Source organism: Carassius auratus, chromosome 28 (assembly GCF_003368295.1).
Source record: "Carassius auratus strain Wakin chromosome 28, ASM336829v1, whole genome shotgun sequence".
Taxonomy (NCBI): domain Eukaryota; kingdom Metazoa; phylum Chordata; class Actinopteri; order Cypriniformes; family Cyprinidae; genus Carassius; species Carassius auratus.
The window spans coordinates 16,386,103-16,400,913 of NC_039270.1; the positions used below are offsets into that span (position 1 = coordinate 16,386,103).

The 14,811-nt window shown below is 35.8% G+C and overlaps 1 protein-coding gene across 2 annotated transcripts; it reads left to right on the forward strand.

Annotated features, from left to right (window-relative positions):
• The first annotated feature begins 269 nt into the window (after nt 1–269).
• Nucleotides 270–10,914, forward strand: ift70 (intraflagellar transport 70). 2 transcript variants are annotated; one of them, XM_026208209.1, is made up of 19 exons: nt 270–454; nt 628–693; nt 938–1,147; nt 1,723–1,779; nt 2,141–2,276; nt 2,590–2,694; nt 2,779–2,907; nt 4,210–4,259; nt 6,538–6,690; nt 6,837–6,902; nt 7,197–7,250; nt 7,331–7,396; nt 7,532–7,608; nt 7,786–7,996; nt 8,714–8,785; nt 8,887–8,990; nt 9,586–9,664; nt 10,014–10,143; nt 10,421–10,914. In XM_026208209.1, exons 1-19 carry the CDS (start codon nt 401–403, stop codon nt 10,555–10,557), a joined length of 1,956 nt encoding a protein of 651 aa, XP_026063994.1. In that variant the 5' UTR covers nt 270–400; the 3' UTR covers nt 10,558–10,914. The 2 variants fall into 2 exon arrangements, with proteins under 2 accessions (XP_026063994.1, XP_026063995.1); XM_026208210.1 differs by having other exon boundaries at nt 7,331–7,384.
• The last annotated feature ends 3,897 nt before the right edge of the window (nt 10,915–14,811 follow it).

Below are 14,811 nucleotides of genomic sequence, written 5' to 3' on the forward strand. Positions count from 1 at the left end.
TGAACAATCTACCCATAATCATTATTTTTTGAGTCCCCGAGCTTGACCTATATCCATTCCTAATAGTTAAACATATCACTATTTAGGTAGAATGCAAAAAAAAAAAAAAATCATGTTACTTTTTTCCCCAGCATTTATGAAGCCAAAATGTTACCGCATACCAGGAATGACCCAGATATGAGTTCTCTTTAAGTGTCTGCAGAGACTTCTTTTACTGTCTATGGCAGAGACCAGAGACCAGAGCACGCTGGAGAGTAACGCTGTAATGATTATGTCACATCCGTTTCTGGGACGGTTGCTAAGATACAGGAAGGCTGCGTCTCTGAAAACACAGAAGGGTTTCATCTTCAGCTTTCTTAATTTGAAGTTTTTGTATATGGGGTAAAGCTTTTTTTCGACAATGCCGCTAACAACTATTAAAGACGGCGAATACACGGCCACCGTGTACAAAATGGTGAGTTATTAGCTGCACAAGCTAACGGGCTAACGTTAGCTGAGTTATCCCTGCTGTATGCTGTTTGCTTGTATTCACTTTTAGCAAAACGTTTAGCAAAAACAGCTTTTTAACAATTTAATTTTTATCGAAATGGTTGACTTTCATTATAAGCGTATTTATTTCTTTATAAGATCAAAGAGGGGCGATATGGAGACGCAATTCATATTCTGAGCAAAGAGCACCAGAAACACACTAAAGTAAGTTTCAGCAGTCATACTGAACACATCCTTTACACTGAATCAGTCAGTGGACGTCCTGTGCTTTACATTTACATTTAGTCATTGCTTTAAACTGTGTTCTCTGTTGTTTAGGAAAATAATCAATTTCAAATATAAAATTACTATATATATAGACACACACACACAATATGAGTGTATTTATAAAATCTCTCTTTTATAAGACGTATGATTTCTGTATGACTGACTGTCTGTGTGTGTCCAGTCCAGGGCTGCTCTGTCTCTGCTGGGCTACTGCTACTATCACATGCAGGACTTCACTAATGCCGCAGAATGTTATGAACAGCTGACACAGCTTCACCCAGAGGTCGAGGACTACAAACTTTACTATGCTCAGTCTCTGTATGGAGCGTGTGCCTTCCCAGAGGCCATGAAAGCCACTTTTCTCTTGGACACCACAACTAGTCATACTAAGGTGAATACACATCACCTTTGGTCACATCTGGAAAAAATGTGTGTATTAAGAAAATGTACCATCCTTAAAACTGTTTGCAGGTTTATATATAGGATTACCAGATTTATCATGGTTCAATAAGGGACGGGATGGGGGATTGGGTTTGGCGTGATGTACTGTATGACCACAATATGAGACATTTTATTTCATGATATCTAATATTATTTGATTGTGATTGGATGGTAATTTTGTTCTTTGACGAGCTTAGTTACCTTTGATTACCGGAAGCTGCTGGAAGTTCAGCTTTGTCATAACAATAATAAATTACATTTTACAATGGATTAAAATAGCATATGTTGTACTTTTTAATTACATTTCACAATATGAATGTTTTTACTGTATTTTTAAACAAATAAATGCAGCCTTAGTAAGCAGCATGAAGAACTTCTTTCAAAAACATTAAAAGCCTCCAACTTTTAAATGGTAGTGTTCATCAGTTTAAAAAATGGTTATTGCTGGCATGTCAAATTGCATTCCTTTTATTTTATTGATGCTTATTTAAAAACTATATTATTATTCATACCATTTCTAAACAGATGATTAAACTGCAAGCTGCCATCACATATGGAGAGGAAGATTTTTCAGGTGCAAAGGTAACATTTTCTTTCTCATGTAATTTATTCACTCTTATTTCATTCTAAACCTAATTCTAAATGTCATTCTAAAATCTATGACTTTAATTATTCTATGGAACACATTTGTAAAATTGTTAAAGAATGTAGTGATTCAGTGTACAATATATTAAAAATAAAAATAAATATATCTATATTTGTGCAATCTTATTTATTTTTATTTATAAATGGAAGTTGCACTAGTTTTGACATGAGGGCAAATAAATGAAAAGATGTAAAAAGAACTCAGCAATGGCACATGTGGAAAATGAATCACCATCTGACCACTGAATGTGGCATGAGCGACTGTTTATTTTGTTGAAATATTTGGTTTTGCTTCCAGACTCTGGTTGAGCAGTTGCCTCAGGACGATCCAGACTATGATGTAGATCTGGGGTGTTTGCTTTATAAGGAGGGCGAGTATGAAGAGGCTTGCAAAAAGTTTACGTCCTCCATGAATGTACTGGGCTACCAGCCAGGTGAGGAAGAGTTTCTTTAGCGCTGGTACCATTGAATTATAACTCTGTGTGTTTGTGGTGTCTACATGCAGAAGCTTAATAGACAAAACAGACAGACACACACACTGGTGTCTCCCAGTAACTGTTCTGCCAAGAGTTACAAACATAACATTGACTGGCTGACCACACTGCATAAGGGTAGTAATTTAGATTTTTTTCTTTTTTTTATGGAAATGAATGTGGTATGGAGACCTTTTGACACACTGCAATGTTTTCTAAAACTAGCTGTGCTGGACTCTGATTGTTTTTTTTTGTTGTTGTTGTTTTTATACAGATCTGGCCTACAATATAGCACTTTGTTACTACAGTTTAAAGCAGTACGCTTCAGCACTCAAATATATTGCAGAAATTATTGAACGTGGAATCAGAGAGCATCCAGGTATTTGTGTCAGAAATCCTTTAGGTGTTGTAAGATTTGCTGTGCGATAGAGTGATTTTCAATGAGTGATTCTTATTTTTATAGAGCTCAGTATTGGAATGACAACAGAAGGCATTGATGTAAGAAGTGTCGGCAACACCCTCGTCCTGCACGAAACTGCTTTGATTGAAGCCTTTAATCTGAAAGCAGCTATTGAATACCAGCTGAAGAACTGTAAGTATAGATAAACCACCAGGCCTGATGTTACATGTTGGCGCCTTCCTATCACGCGCTTTTTGATGTGAACTCTATTTATTCATAGCGTTTTATAAACTGCAAATCCATTAGCAGATCTGTGGCCTTCCAGGATTCCTAGTGGCTTTACATTAAGAATTAGAGGTAGAAGTTGTAGGACCTGCCACTAGAGGGCGCACTACCAAAACAACAACAATCACGTGGTTTGATGAAGTTAAGAAGGAGTGTGGAATGATGGGATTTGTTGTCTTCTACCCAACCGCTGAAGGCCATCAATCAGACGATATAAAAATGATGAACAATTGTTCAACAAATATATACACTCATGTACATTCAAACACAATAATTGGAAATACATAGCAAAAGCGAGTTCAACGATTTGCGCGAGTAGATTATATACAAAGTCAATGCAAAGACGCAATCAGACTATGGATCAGACGCGTCCTCGCGCAGGTCTAGAGAGATCATGTGTATGCCTTATAATACTAATCTTGTTGATTGTTATAATAGCATACGTTTTCTGTAAAGATACGAATTAAAACAACTTACCTGTCGAGTAAAACACAAGCGAGATCGGCATCTTTTTCTAGTTAAAGTTTGTCACAAAGCTCTTTCCATCTAGAAAATGCAACTCCGATATTGATCTTCGCTCTTTCTCGCATCTTGTCTCAAACTCTTCTTGGTTCGTTTGGTTGGCCCATACGTTTACGTTTACGGGAGCTGTCCTTGTTGACAGAACCAGCGGCAGATGGTAAACTGTAATTATGTTCCATAATTAAGTAACACAATCCACAATAAAACGTGCAAGAAGATGTAAATAAGGAACTGCTTGAAGCAAGATTGTGGTTTGCTGGACTCTAGACACTACTTCAGCATTTGTCCACGACACTGTTGTCATGTGGTTTCTACGTCAGTTAAGGCGGTAACAAAGGGTAACTAACGTCATTGACAGGCGACTGCACTGCCCCGTGTCACTGTTTAAAATGGGAATTTTCTAATGATTTACAAGTAGTTGAAAACATTAGAGATATTGTTAGTAATCAGCTGGACAAAATATATAACACTAGCCTAGTGGTTTTTGGATATTTTACTGCAAATATCTCACAAATTTAAGCATGAAGTCTACAGCACAGACTATGTTTTGCTCAGTGGCTTTCTGCATAATTTAGCCTGGGGTGATGCACTGCTCTGTTTTGACTGCCTACAGAATGGCTACTATTGAACTTCAATTAATGTGATTCAATGATTATGGCCTAATATATCTAGACTTTTCTGTTGCAGATGCTGCCGCACAGGAAGCACTTACTGATATGCCCCCCAGATCAGAAGAGGTACTAAAAATGTGACCTCTGTGGTAACACTTTTCCCCTTGACACTTGGCATTCACATTAATTTTGTATCTGGATAGCATCTGAATATTGTTTAGCAGGATTGCATTTAAATGTATCTCTCTTATCCATTCGAAATGGAATGGCACTCATGTATTACATTATAGATTGCTTTAACCATACATTTTCTGCCAACCACAGAATTTTTTATACAATAATGGATCATTCCATTATAAATTCATTATATATGGATAAAACAGACGAAAAATATATATATGTATGGTCTATTGTGTAAAGGATGCTAATGATTAGATATGAAGAAAAAGGAGAAGAAATTAGGTTTTAAAATGTCCCCGCAAAAACACACCAGGAGGGAGACAAGACTGAGGAGTTGGGGAAAGAAATGAGAGACTGTAAGTGTAGTTCAGTGAAATAATACATTGGATATTAATCATTAAATTGGCGAGCAGATTGCAAGACCTCAGTGTCTGTTTGACTTATTCTCATTGTGCAAGCAGAATAAAAAGAGAAGAAGCTGCAAAAGCTCTTTAAACACTGATATAAATAGAGCACGATAGAAAATGTACAACCTAGTCCATCAAAGTGACAGATCATTTTTATCTGTTGCTCAACCTCATTATATAGTACTTAATCAGTGCAATAATTACATATTGCTTTAATCAAAATGCATTAGCATGTACACCTTGTCACATTTATACTCAATGAAAGGAGAACAGAAACCATCTCTAACTAGCTTCGAAAGTATTTTCAGAGATCCGATCGCAGTCTTCTATTAGGTGAATTTGGCTTTTAATGTATTCAAGTGGTGTCCGATTATAATTTAATCACAGAAAACACCTGGTTATGTGTTTATATCTCATCACTATTTTATTTTAGTACATTTCCAGGTGATTTTGCTGTAAAACATTTTCCGAGTGTTTTCTCATTTCTGTTGCAATGCAGCAAACAAAGGCTGTCAGATAAGATCAGATGCCTGTCAAGAGAATATTTTCCTCATTAGTTATGCTGTTTGATCTGAGCGTGCTCACTCTTGCAGGATAGCTTCTTGTGAATCAGTGTCATAGGCATGCCAGTTCACATGCACGCTTGAGGAACTTTTATGCTAAATTGACAGACCATGTGCCATCTATTTCAGAAGAAAGAAAATAACCTAGTCATTGGCACTGCCTTTTAATCGTACAATTCAAGTTTAATTTTCTCAAATCCTTACCAGATTGGCTGTAATTATGCACTGGGAATTAGCAGTTTCTGAGATTCCGGTTCTGCTGGGGTTTGTATTGGTGGAGCTGGTAAGCCCACACCTGCCGGCTGGAATAATGGTGGGCTGCAGGGACATGTTTCTGTGCTAGTTTGAACTGCCATCTCGATGTTAATGAGTCCAAACAATGATCCATCTTATATAAGCACGCATAAATACACTGTTTCTTCCCGCAGGACAGGTATTTTTAAACACTGAATCTGCAGCTAGGACTAATACAAGGAATGTACCAGGTTTTAGTAAGAATTCAGGGGACTGCGCAAAGATGCATTTACTGGGTTATGTCATTTCCCGAAAAGAGGGCCTATGTATAGACAAAATGTGCTTATTAATCTGAAATCTAGCAATTATACAGTGCAGTTTTAATGTTAGTATACAGATAGACAGGCTAACCCTTCATGCTGAAATCTTTAGTTTATGCATACCTGGAATTTGTGTTACCCTGGACCACAAAACTTAAGTCTTAAGTTGCTGGTTTTACATACATTGTATGGGTCAAAATGATCGATTTTTCTTTTATTCTTTTAAATGTATCAAAAGTTAATTTTTGATTAGTAATATGCATTTGGACAACTTAAAAGGCGGTTTTCTCAATATTTTGATTTATTTTGCATCCTCAGATTCCAGATTTTCAAATAGTTGTATCTCAGACAAATAATGTCCAATCCTTATAATTCGAAAAATTGACACTTAAGACACTTAAGGTTTTGTGGTCCAGGGTCACAGGGTCTGTTCTGCAAAATGGACAAGCGAACGTAGTTATCTGCTGCCCCCTAGTGGAACGACTGTAATGTCAGTGATTATTTGCCATGTACTCTAGTCTAGACCTTTGATAGTTTATATTGTACATTTTCAATAATTTGTTAATTAGCTCCCTTAGTCTGTTTCTGTGTAAGATAAGCTTTTAAATTTGAAAGTTGGCTCATACTGTGAGTGTTTAAAGTCATCAACCAAGGAATTGATGATTTTCCTTTCTTTTTTTCCCTTTTTTTTTACATTTAGGAGCTAGATCCTGTCACTCTTCACAACCAGGCCCTAATGAACATGGACACCAAGCCCACAGAGGGTTTTGAGAAACTTGCTTTTCTCCTTCAGCAAAACCCCTTTCCTCCTGTCACTTTTGGCAACTTACTATTGCTTTATTGTAAACATGAGGTTAGTCTGCTTCATTGCTAACACTTCCTAGCATTCAGGAAACTGTTTGGTAGTGGTATATTAATTATGTACTTAAGCTTTCATAGAAACTCTAAAGAAGCTTCTTTAAGGGTTGTATGAGGTTTCTTTGCTTTTGTTGTCTACAGTACTTTGACCTTGCTGCAGATGTCTTGGCTGAAAATGCTCATCTCACTTACAAGTTCCTCACACCGGTAAGGCACTATTGATTCTGTAGCAATTTCATGGTTTATTTCCCTCGTAGCCTTGTAGTATTTGCATTGCTAGTTTTATGAAAATGAAAACATGTATATACAAGTCTCCACTTTCATTTGCCCAGATAGTCGTTCCAATAATAACATCCACATTGATTGATTCCTCTGGCCATAAGGCATTTGCAAATAATAACAAACCAGGTGATAATTGCAGAGTTGCCTCATGCATATTGGCACATCAGTCCGAACTCGCATGGAGACGGTAGGGCTAAAGTTTTGTTCTCCTGTTTATAGTACCTCTATGAGTTCCTGGATGCCATGATCACATGTCAGACAGCACCTGAGGAAGTAAGTCATCTTTTCAAACTCTTGGCAAGTATCTAGTGAGCATTTGTTTTTTTATTAAATTGACTTTTCCTCTAACGTAGGCTTTCCGAAAATTTGATGAAATTGCTGGAAAACTGATTGAGCAGCTGCGCAAGGTTACGAAACAGGTTACAGCTTGGCATTTTGCCTTTCAGCAACTCACAGCATTTATGCTACTCCCTAAAAACACCATTATGATATCAGTATGTCTGACACTAGAATGGCTAATTCATTTAAAAACGCTAAAATCCCTTTCCTCAAAGGTGCAGGAAGCAAGGCACAATCGGGATGATGAATCTCTAAAAAAATATGTCCAAGACTATGACGAGGTTCTTGAGAGGTAAATGTAAGATTCATTTCCATTGATTGCATTTATGCATTTAGCAGATGCTTTGTATGAAGTGATTTACAAAAAAGGTGATTACTAAAGATTTGTCCTTAAATTTTTGTCCTTTTGTGTAAATATGTAAAATGTTCACCATATACAAATACTTAAGTGTGTTTTTTTTTTCTTAAGGTACATCCCTGTACTAATGGCACAGGCCAGAGTCTACTGGAACCGTGAGAACTACAGCATGGTGGAAAAGATCTTCCATAAGTCACTGGAGTTCTGTAATGAGCACGACACTTGGAAACTTAATGTTGCTCATGTGCTCTTCATGCAAGACAACAAATATAAAGAAGCCATAGGCTTCTATGAGCCCATCGTTAAGAAGCATTATGAGAATGTAAGTTCAGTGTTAATAAATGTGCTTTTCTGGTCACTTTTAATATATTTTGAGTCCCTTTAAAGACTAATGCTTTCCATAAAAGCCAAGTCCACCTTTAAATAAAAAAATAAGAATGATAGCTTATGAAATACAGATGACGAATTAAAGTTACTAATGGTCTTTTTTTTAATACAGTAGATAACAATAACCTAAATCAGTTAACCAGTAATATGGTATTTTGCATAAACAGTGGGATCCAGATGTGAAAAAAAAACTGTAAAATAAGAACTCGTTTTTTTTTTATTCATGGATATTAGAAAATAAAATAACTTGTGCATGCAAAATGACAGTTAATATGTTTGCTAATATTTTATATACTATACATTTTTATATATTTTATAGTGTAAATAGATAAATGTAGGTATAAATAGTATTTTATTTGTCTTCTGTGATGGTGGATGACACTTGTCCGTCCATGGCAGACAATCCTATAACAAATCTAAACCTTTCAAATGAAAACATCTTCCTCTTCCCATTGCTCCTCTGCTTGCTAGCTGGAACAGTGTAACATTCAAGAGTGTCCCTGCAAAACAAAACCCTCGGTAAAATGATCTCGGACTCTTGGAGTCTCACTGTGTGACTGCATGGAGTTTGCGGCATGATGTTTGATTTCAAAGTGTGTCTACTGTTATTCGCATCCTCACAATGAATTAACAGTCACATTTTGTCCTGTAGATCCTTAACGTCAGTGCGATTGTCCTTGCTAACCTGTGTGTGTCATACATCATGACCAGCCAAAATGAAGAGGTAAAAATTTGAATCCTATTTAATTACAATTGATAGCACTGGAGCAGCTTTGTTTCATCATATTTTTCTTTCCCTTCGGGTCTGCGTCTGTGTGTGTACAGGCAGAGGAACTGATGAGGAAGATAGAGAAAGAAGAGGAGCAAATCTCGTATGATGATCCGGACAAAAAAATCTTTCATCTGTGTATTGTCAACCTTGTAATAGGGTATGTACAATATATTTAGGTTACATTTTATTTTTAAGTGTCCTTGTAACAGCGTAATTATAAATTTAAGTACTGAGTAATATTAATTAACTACATGTACTTACTATATGGGTAGGGTTAGGATTAGGGTTTGGCTTAGAGTTACTTGCATGTAATTATGCATAACTTATTGTTATTATAACAGTAAGTACGTGTAACTTGTAACATGGATGTCAAATAATTTTTTTAAGAACATCCTCTATGAGCATTTATCTTATACAGTTCATACAGATACGTATAAGTATAACCTGAAATATCATAATATAAGATGACGCTGTAAAAGCAGTCTGTGTATATTGCACTGCCATTCAAAAGTTTGGTATCAGAATGATTTTTATTTTTTATCAAAAATCATGGTTTACACAAAAATATTAAGCAGCATTTTAAAAAAACATTGAAAAAAGTATATATTTTTTTCTTTCATAACACTTTTTGAAACTCTTACTGGCCCTAAACTTATGAGCAATATGCATTTCAAAAGAAAACCTTTATATTTAAAGACATCTATTCTCAATGTGAATTACTTGTAATACTTACAATGCATAATTTCTTCCAGGACTTTGTATTGTGCTAAAGGGAACTATGACTTTGGCATTTCTCGTGTCATAAAAAGCCTTGAGCCTTACAACAAAAAGGTAATCAATATTTAATTTACTGTTTTAATAACCATCTTTAGTTGAGTTTAGACAGCACATAGACTTTCATATTCCTTACTTGCTGTATTTATCTTAGTCCTGCTCTGATACAGTTATCATCATGTATTTTTGTGTACACACAAATAAATATCCACTGAAGAGGTCCTTGCTGTTTCCAGCTGCATAAATAATGTTACTCAAGGACCTCCGCATTCTTGATCTTATGATGCTGTAGCAGATGTACAGCACTTACTTTTAGTCTGATGTTTACTTCTTTTACTGAAATGATGTTCATGTGATATTATGTAGTCATTGTGCTTGACATGACACTGCCATCCTATGTTTTCAGCTTGGAACAGACACGTGGTTCTATGCTAAGAGATGTTTTCTGTCACTGCTGGAAAACATGGCCAAGCACATGATCATGCTCAGGGATTCAGTGGTGCAAGAGTGCATTCAGTTCCTAGAGCACTGTGAATGTAAGTACATCCTCCAAAAAAATGGTTTGAAACGGCTGAAAACATGCACTGTATCCTGTTTCATATGTAGCAGGACTGTGTTAACGCGTAGCTTTAATCCTCCAGTAATTCGCAAAGTATCAAAATCTAATCCAGTGATTACTAGTTCACTGTTGTTTCGATTGTTTAATTCATTGGGGATGAAATGCTGGTTTTTGAAAGCTGAGACACTAATTAATTTTCAATCCCGAGATTCTTCATGGGACTAATTATTTTATTTTTTTACCCTCCCCTCTAGTGTATGGAAAAGATGTGCCTGCCATCATAGAGCAGCCTCTGGAGGAGGACCGCATGCACATTGGCAAGAACACGGTCACGTATGAATCACGCCTGATAAAAGCCCTCTTCTATGAAGTCACAGGGTGGAATGAGTAATCATTCAACTTCATATAGCTGTATCAGAACAAGATATTGGGCAAATATTCACCACAGACCACAGTCTTCTGACTGGTGTTTTACACCAATTTCATGGATGGATGGAGGTCTAACTAATAAAAGACATCTCAACGTGGCTACTTTGTAAGCAGCTTTGGAGATATCATGCTGTTTCTGGACTGAATTCAAACATGCATTTTTAAGCATGCTTTCTCTATAATAATAAACACACAGGGGTCCACTGCCTCAAACCTGAAAACTTAAACTAAGAGAAAATAGTCAGCAACAAAGGGCATTTTGTTAATTTAAACTAACCTCTGTATGCATTAAAATAATAAAAAAAATGGCTATATTTAACCTTTTATGCTCCATTCATTATTATTAAAATTGTTCCGTTTGATCATTTTTCCTCAGAATAAGAAATGTATCATAATACTGTATGTTTTTTTTTAATATAAGATATTAATTAATTGAGTTATTTAACCATTATCTCATGATGCCTTAAATTAGGGGTCTCTTCGTTATGTCCTGCTCTGAAAGGTCTCACCTGATTTTAATGAGATTACTTTTTGAAGTTAAAAGCGTCTTGATTAATTTATTACAAACACACAGTTGTTTTTTTCACAATATGTTAATTGATGGACTGGAAAGGTGTGGATTACTTGTGATTATTGTGATGTTTTTATCAGCTGTTTGGACTTATTGTGGCGGCACCCATTCACTGCAGAGGATCCATTGGTAAGCAAGTAATTCTGAATTTCTAAAGAAACAAACTTGAAGTATTTGGGGTCTGTCTCCTGAAGAGTGCTGACGTATGGAAGCATATGGGTAGCATTATTCAATTTGGGGTGTAATATGCAAAATGACAATGCAATATGTAAAATGGCAATGCATTTCTGTATTTACATTTACATTTTCCAATACATTTGTGCAACGTTTGGTGCAAAATGAAAATGAAAATTAAATTACATAATTTTCATTTGCCATTTACTACACCAGTTTTAATATGTAAAATGAATATTAATTTTAACGCTTTATAAGTTGCAAAATTAAAATGAAAATGTATTACAGAAATGATTAGATATGTCTAACATGTTAAAGCAAAAACTGTGGCAAAATGATCATTTAAATGCTATTTTTCTTAATTGCATTAACACTCACAGTCAAGACACTTACGATTGCATTTTCATTCAATGTCCCGCAATGAATGTAGCAAAATTCAATGTTCACATTGAAAATGCATTCCGAGCCGATCACGTGTCCCCGCCCTCGCGCCACGTCAATCATTGTGTGAACAAGGCGGGGCTTACAGAAGGTCAGAGACTCGAATCTCAAGAAGAGGATTCAATCAAGTGAGACAACATGGACAAGACAGTTGGTCCGTGTATGTTTTGATCATATCGGTTTATTGCTTCAATATTTCATTCGCACTTGTGGGCGGAGCTGAAACGCTGCTTTCATCTGATTGGTCGAATCGGATCGGTTTTCATCTGACAGCCTTCAGCTCGGTCTTGTCATTCTTTCAGGCAGAATAAGAGCCAGTGCGAGTGAAGCACTGAAATGTCTGAAACTACGCTCACTGTTAATTAGCATAATATTTGAATCAGATGTAGCTGGGCACATAATTCGTGCTGCTGAGACCTGCAAATTATTTCTAGGTTGTAGTATTGTATGAATATTGTCCCACTGATAAAAACAGTGCAAATAGTTCTGTCCCTTTGGATAACAGTGAAGTGGAAATAAATATAGTCAAATGTATGAAATAAAATTAAATAGGATTTTTGGGGAAGGTAAGTCTGGCCAGTTATACAAGCAACACGAGTCGGACGAGTCTAAAGATATAAGCTGAATTGGGTGAAACATTAAAGTTCTAGTCTGTGTCAATTACTCTCATAATAAATAATAATAATAATGTTAACTGTATTTTTCGGTATAAGTTGCATCAGTCCAAAAATACGTCATGACGAGGAAAAAAACATATATAAGTCGCACTGGACTGTATGTCACATTTATTCAAGACCAAGAGAAAACATTACCGTCTCCAGCCGCGAGAGGGCGCTCTGGGGTAGGCTACATGAGCACTGAGCAGCAAGGACTAATTTTACTATTTTTATTTAGAAATGTAACTATATTAATTTTTACAATTATTTATTAATGTCACACACACACACACACACACACACATACCTAGTGCCTTATGACTTAAAAGATGAGAGTGGTAAATGTTACAGACATGGAACTGTTCAGTCTATTATTGATTTTAATTTCCACTTCACTGTTATCCAAAGGGACAGAACTATTTGCACTGTTTTTATCAGTGGGACAATATTTATACAATACTACAACCTAGAAATAATTTGCAGGTCTCAGCAGCACGAATTATGTGCCCAGCTACATCTGATTCAAATATTATGCTAATTAACAGTGAGCGTAGTTTTAGACATTTCAGTGCTTCACTCGCACTGACTCTTATTCTGCCTGAAAGAATGACAAGACCGAGCTGAAGGCTGTCAGATGAAAACCGATCCGATTCGACCAATCAGATGAAAGCAGCGTTTCAGCTCCGCCCACAAGTGCGAATGAAATATTGAAGCCATAAACCGATATGATCAAAACATACACGGACCAACTGTCTTGTCCATGTTGTCTCACTTGATTGAATCCTCTTCTTGAGATTCGAGTCTCTGACCTTCTGTAAGCCCCGCCTTGTTCACACAATGATTGACGTGGCGCGAGGGAGGGGACACGTGATCGGCTCGGAATGCATTTTCAATGTGCTCATTGAATTTTGCTACATTCATTGCGGGACATTGAATGAAAATGCAATCGTAAGTGTCTTGACTGTGAGTGTTAATGCAATTAAGAAAAATAGCATTTAAATGATCATTTTGCCACAGTTTTTGCTTTAACATGTTAGACATATCTAATCATTTCTGTAATACATTTTCATTTTAATTTTGCAACTTATAAAGCGTTAAAATTAATATTCATTTTATATATTAACACTGGTGTAGTAAATGGCAAATGAAAATTATGTAATTTAATTTTCATTTTCATTTTGCACCAAACGTTGCACAAATGTATTGGAAAATGTAAATGTAAATACAGAAATGCATTGCCATTTTACATATTGCATTGTCATTTTGCATATTACACCCCAAATTGAATAATGCTACCCATATGCTTCCATACTGACGGCAGTAGAAAGGTTCTTGTTCAGTCTCTTTAACATAGAAACAGCTGCGCGCAGACAGACTCGGACAATCTGAATGGGTTGGGGTTTAAGCCCCCAAATTAAGTAGCCCATTTAGCCCTTCAAAGAGAAGTCAAAATAAAATAATATAAATATTATTTGTTTTCCTTTTTTTCCCACTCATCTTTAAACACCCTTTAAGACAACTTTTTAATAATTAGAAAAGTTATCCTTCATAACAAGAATCACAAAGGGAACCACATTTTAAGAGCTTTGAGAATGCAAAATAAACGGAAAAGAGTTGATGAACTAGTGGTCTGTCAGTACAGCTTTTTCCCCTTATTTTAAGGAAGGCGAAGCTGTTTGTCATAGCAAACCCGTCACGTGACTCAGGTTTGCCGCCTTAACTACTTTAAACTTTTCAAAATAATTAAGAAAAACGGAGCGCGTATCAAACTGAACCACAGTCAATTAATCGATACATAATAGGCTATTTAAAAAACACATACAGGCACGTCTTATGGTATTGTATTGTATAATTGTATTTAATTTATTAAACGTTCAATATTTGCAATGGGTTTGTAAAATGTTTTGGCCTGAGACACGTGTGTTGGTATACATAGTTAAAAAAAATTCATAAAGAAAAGAAAAGACAATCAATTATTAAAGAATGAAATAGTAAAGCAACATAAAAAGTACCACAGTGGTACTTCGATAAGATGTAAATCATTTTTTAATGATGTCTGTATGGTGAGTTAAATAGGATTACTCATGAGTTTGGCACTCAGTTATTAAATAATGAAAGTTTTTTTTGTGTGTGTTTAATGATTTTTTAAATGTCTGCAGAGTGAGGTAGTAAATAGTATTGGTGGTGATTTTAGAATTTAGAATTATTAAGAATGAAACGGTGAAGCAACATAAAAATGACCACAGTTGTAGTGGGGGAGATGTAGAACAAGAATTTGAATAATTTTCAAGAATCCTTTTTTAATGATTTGGAAAGGTTTTCGAAGTGACCATCACTAGCACGCATCACTAGACGCGCAGCGAATCTTTTAGCG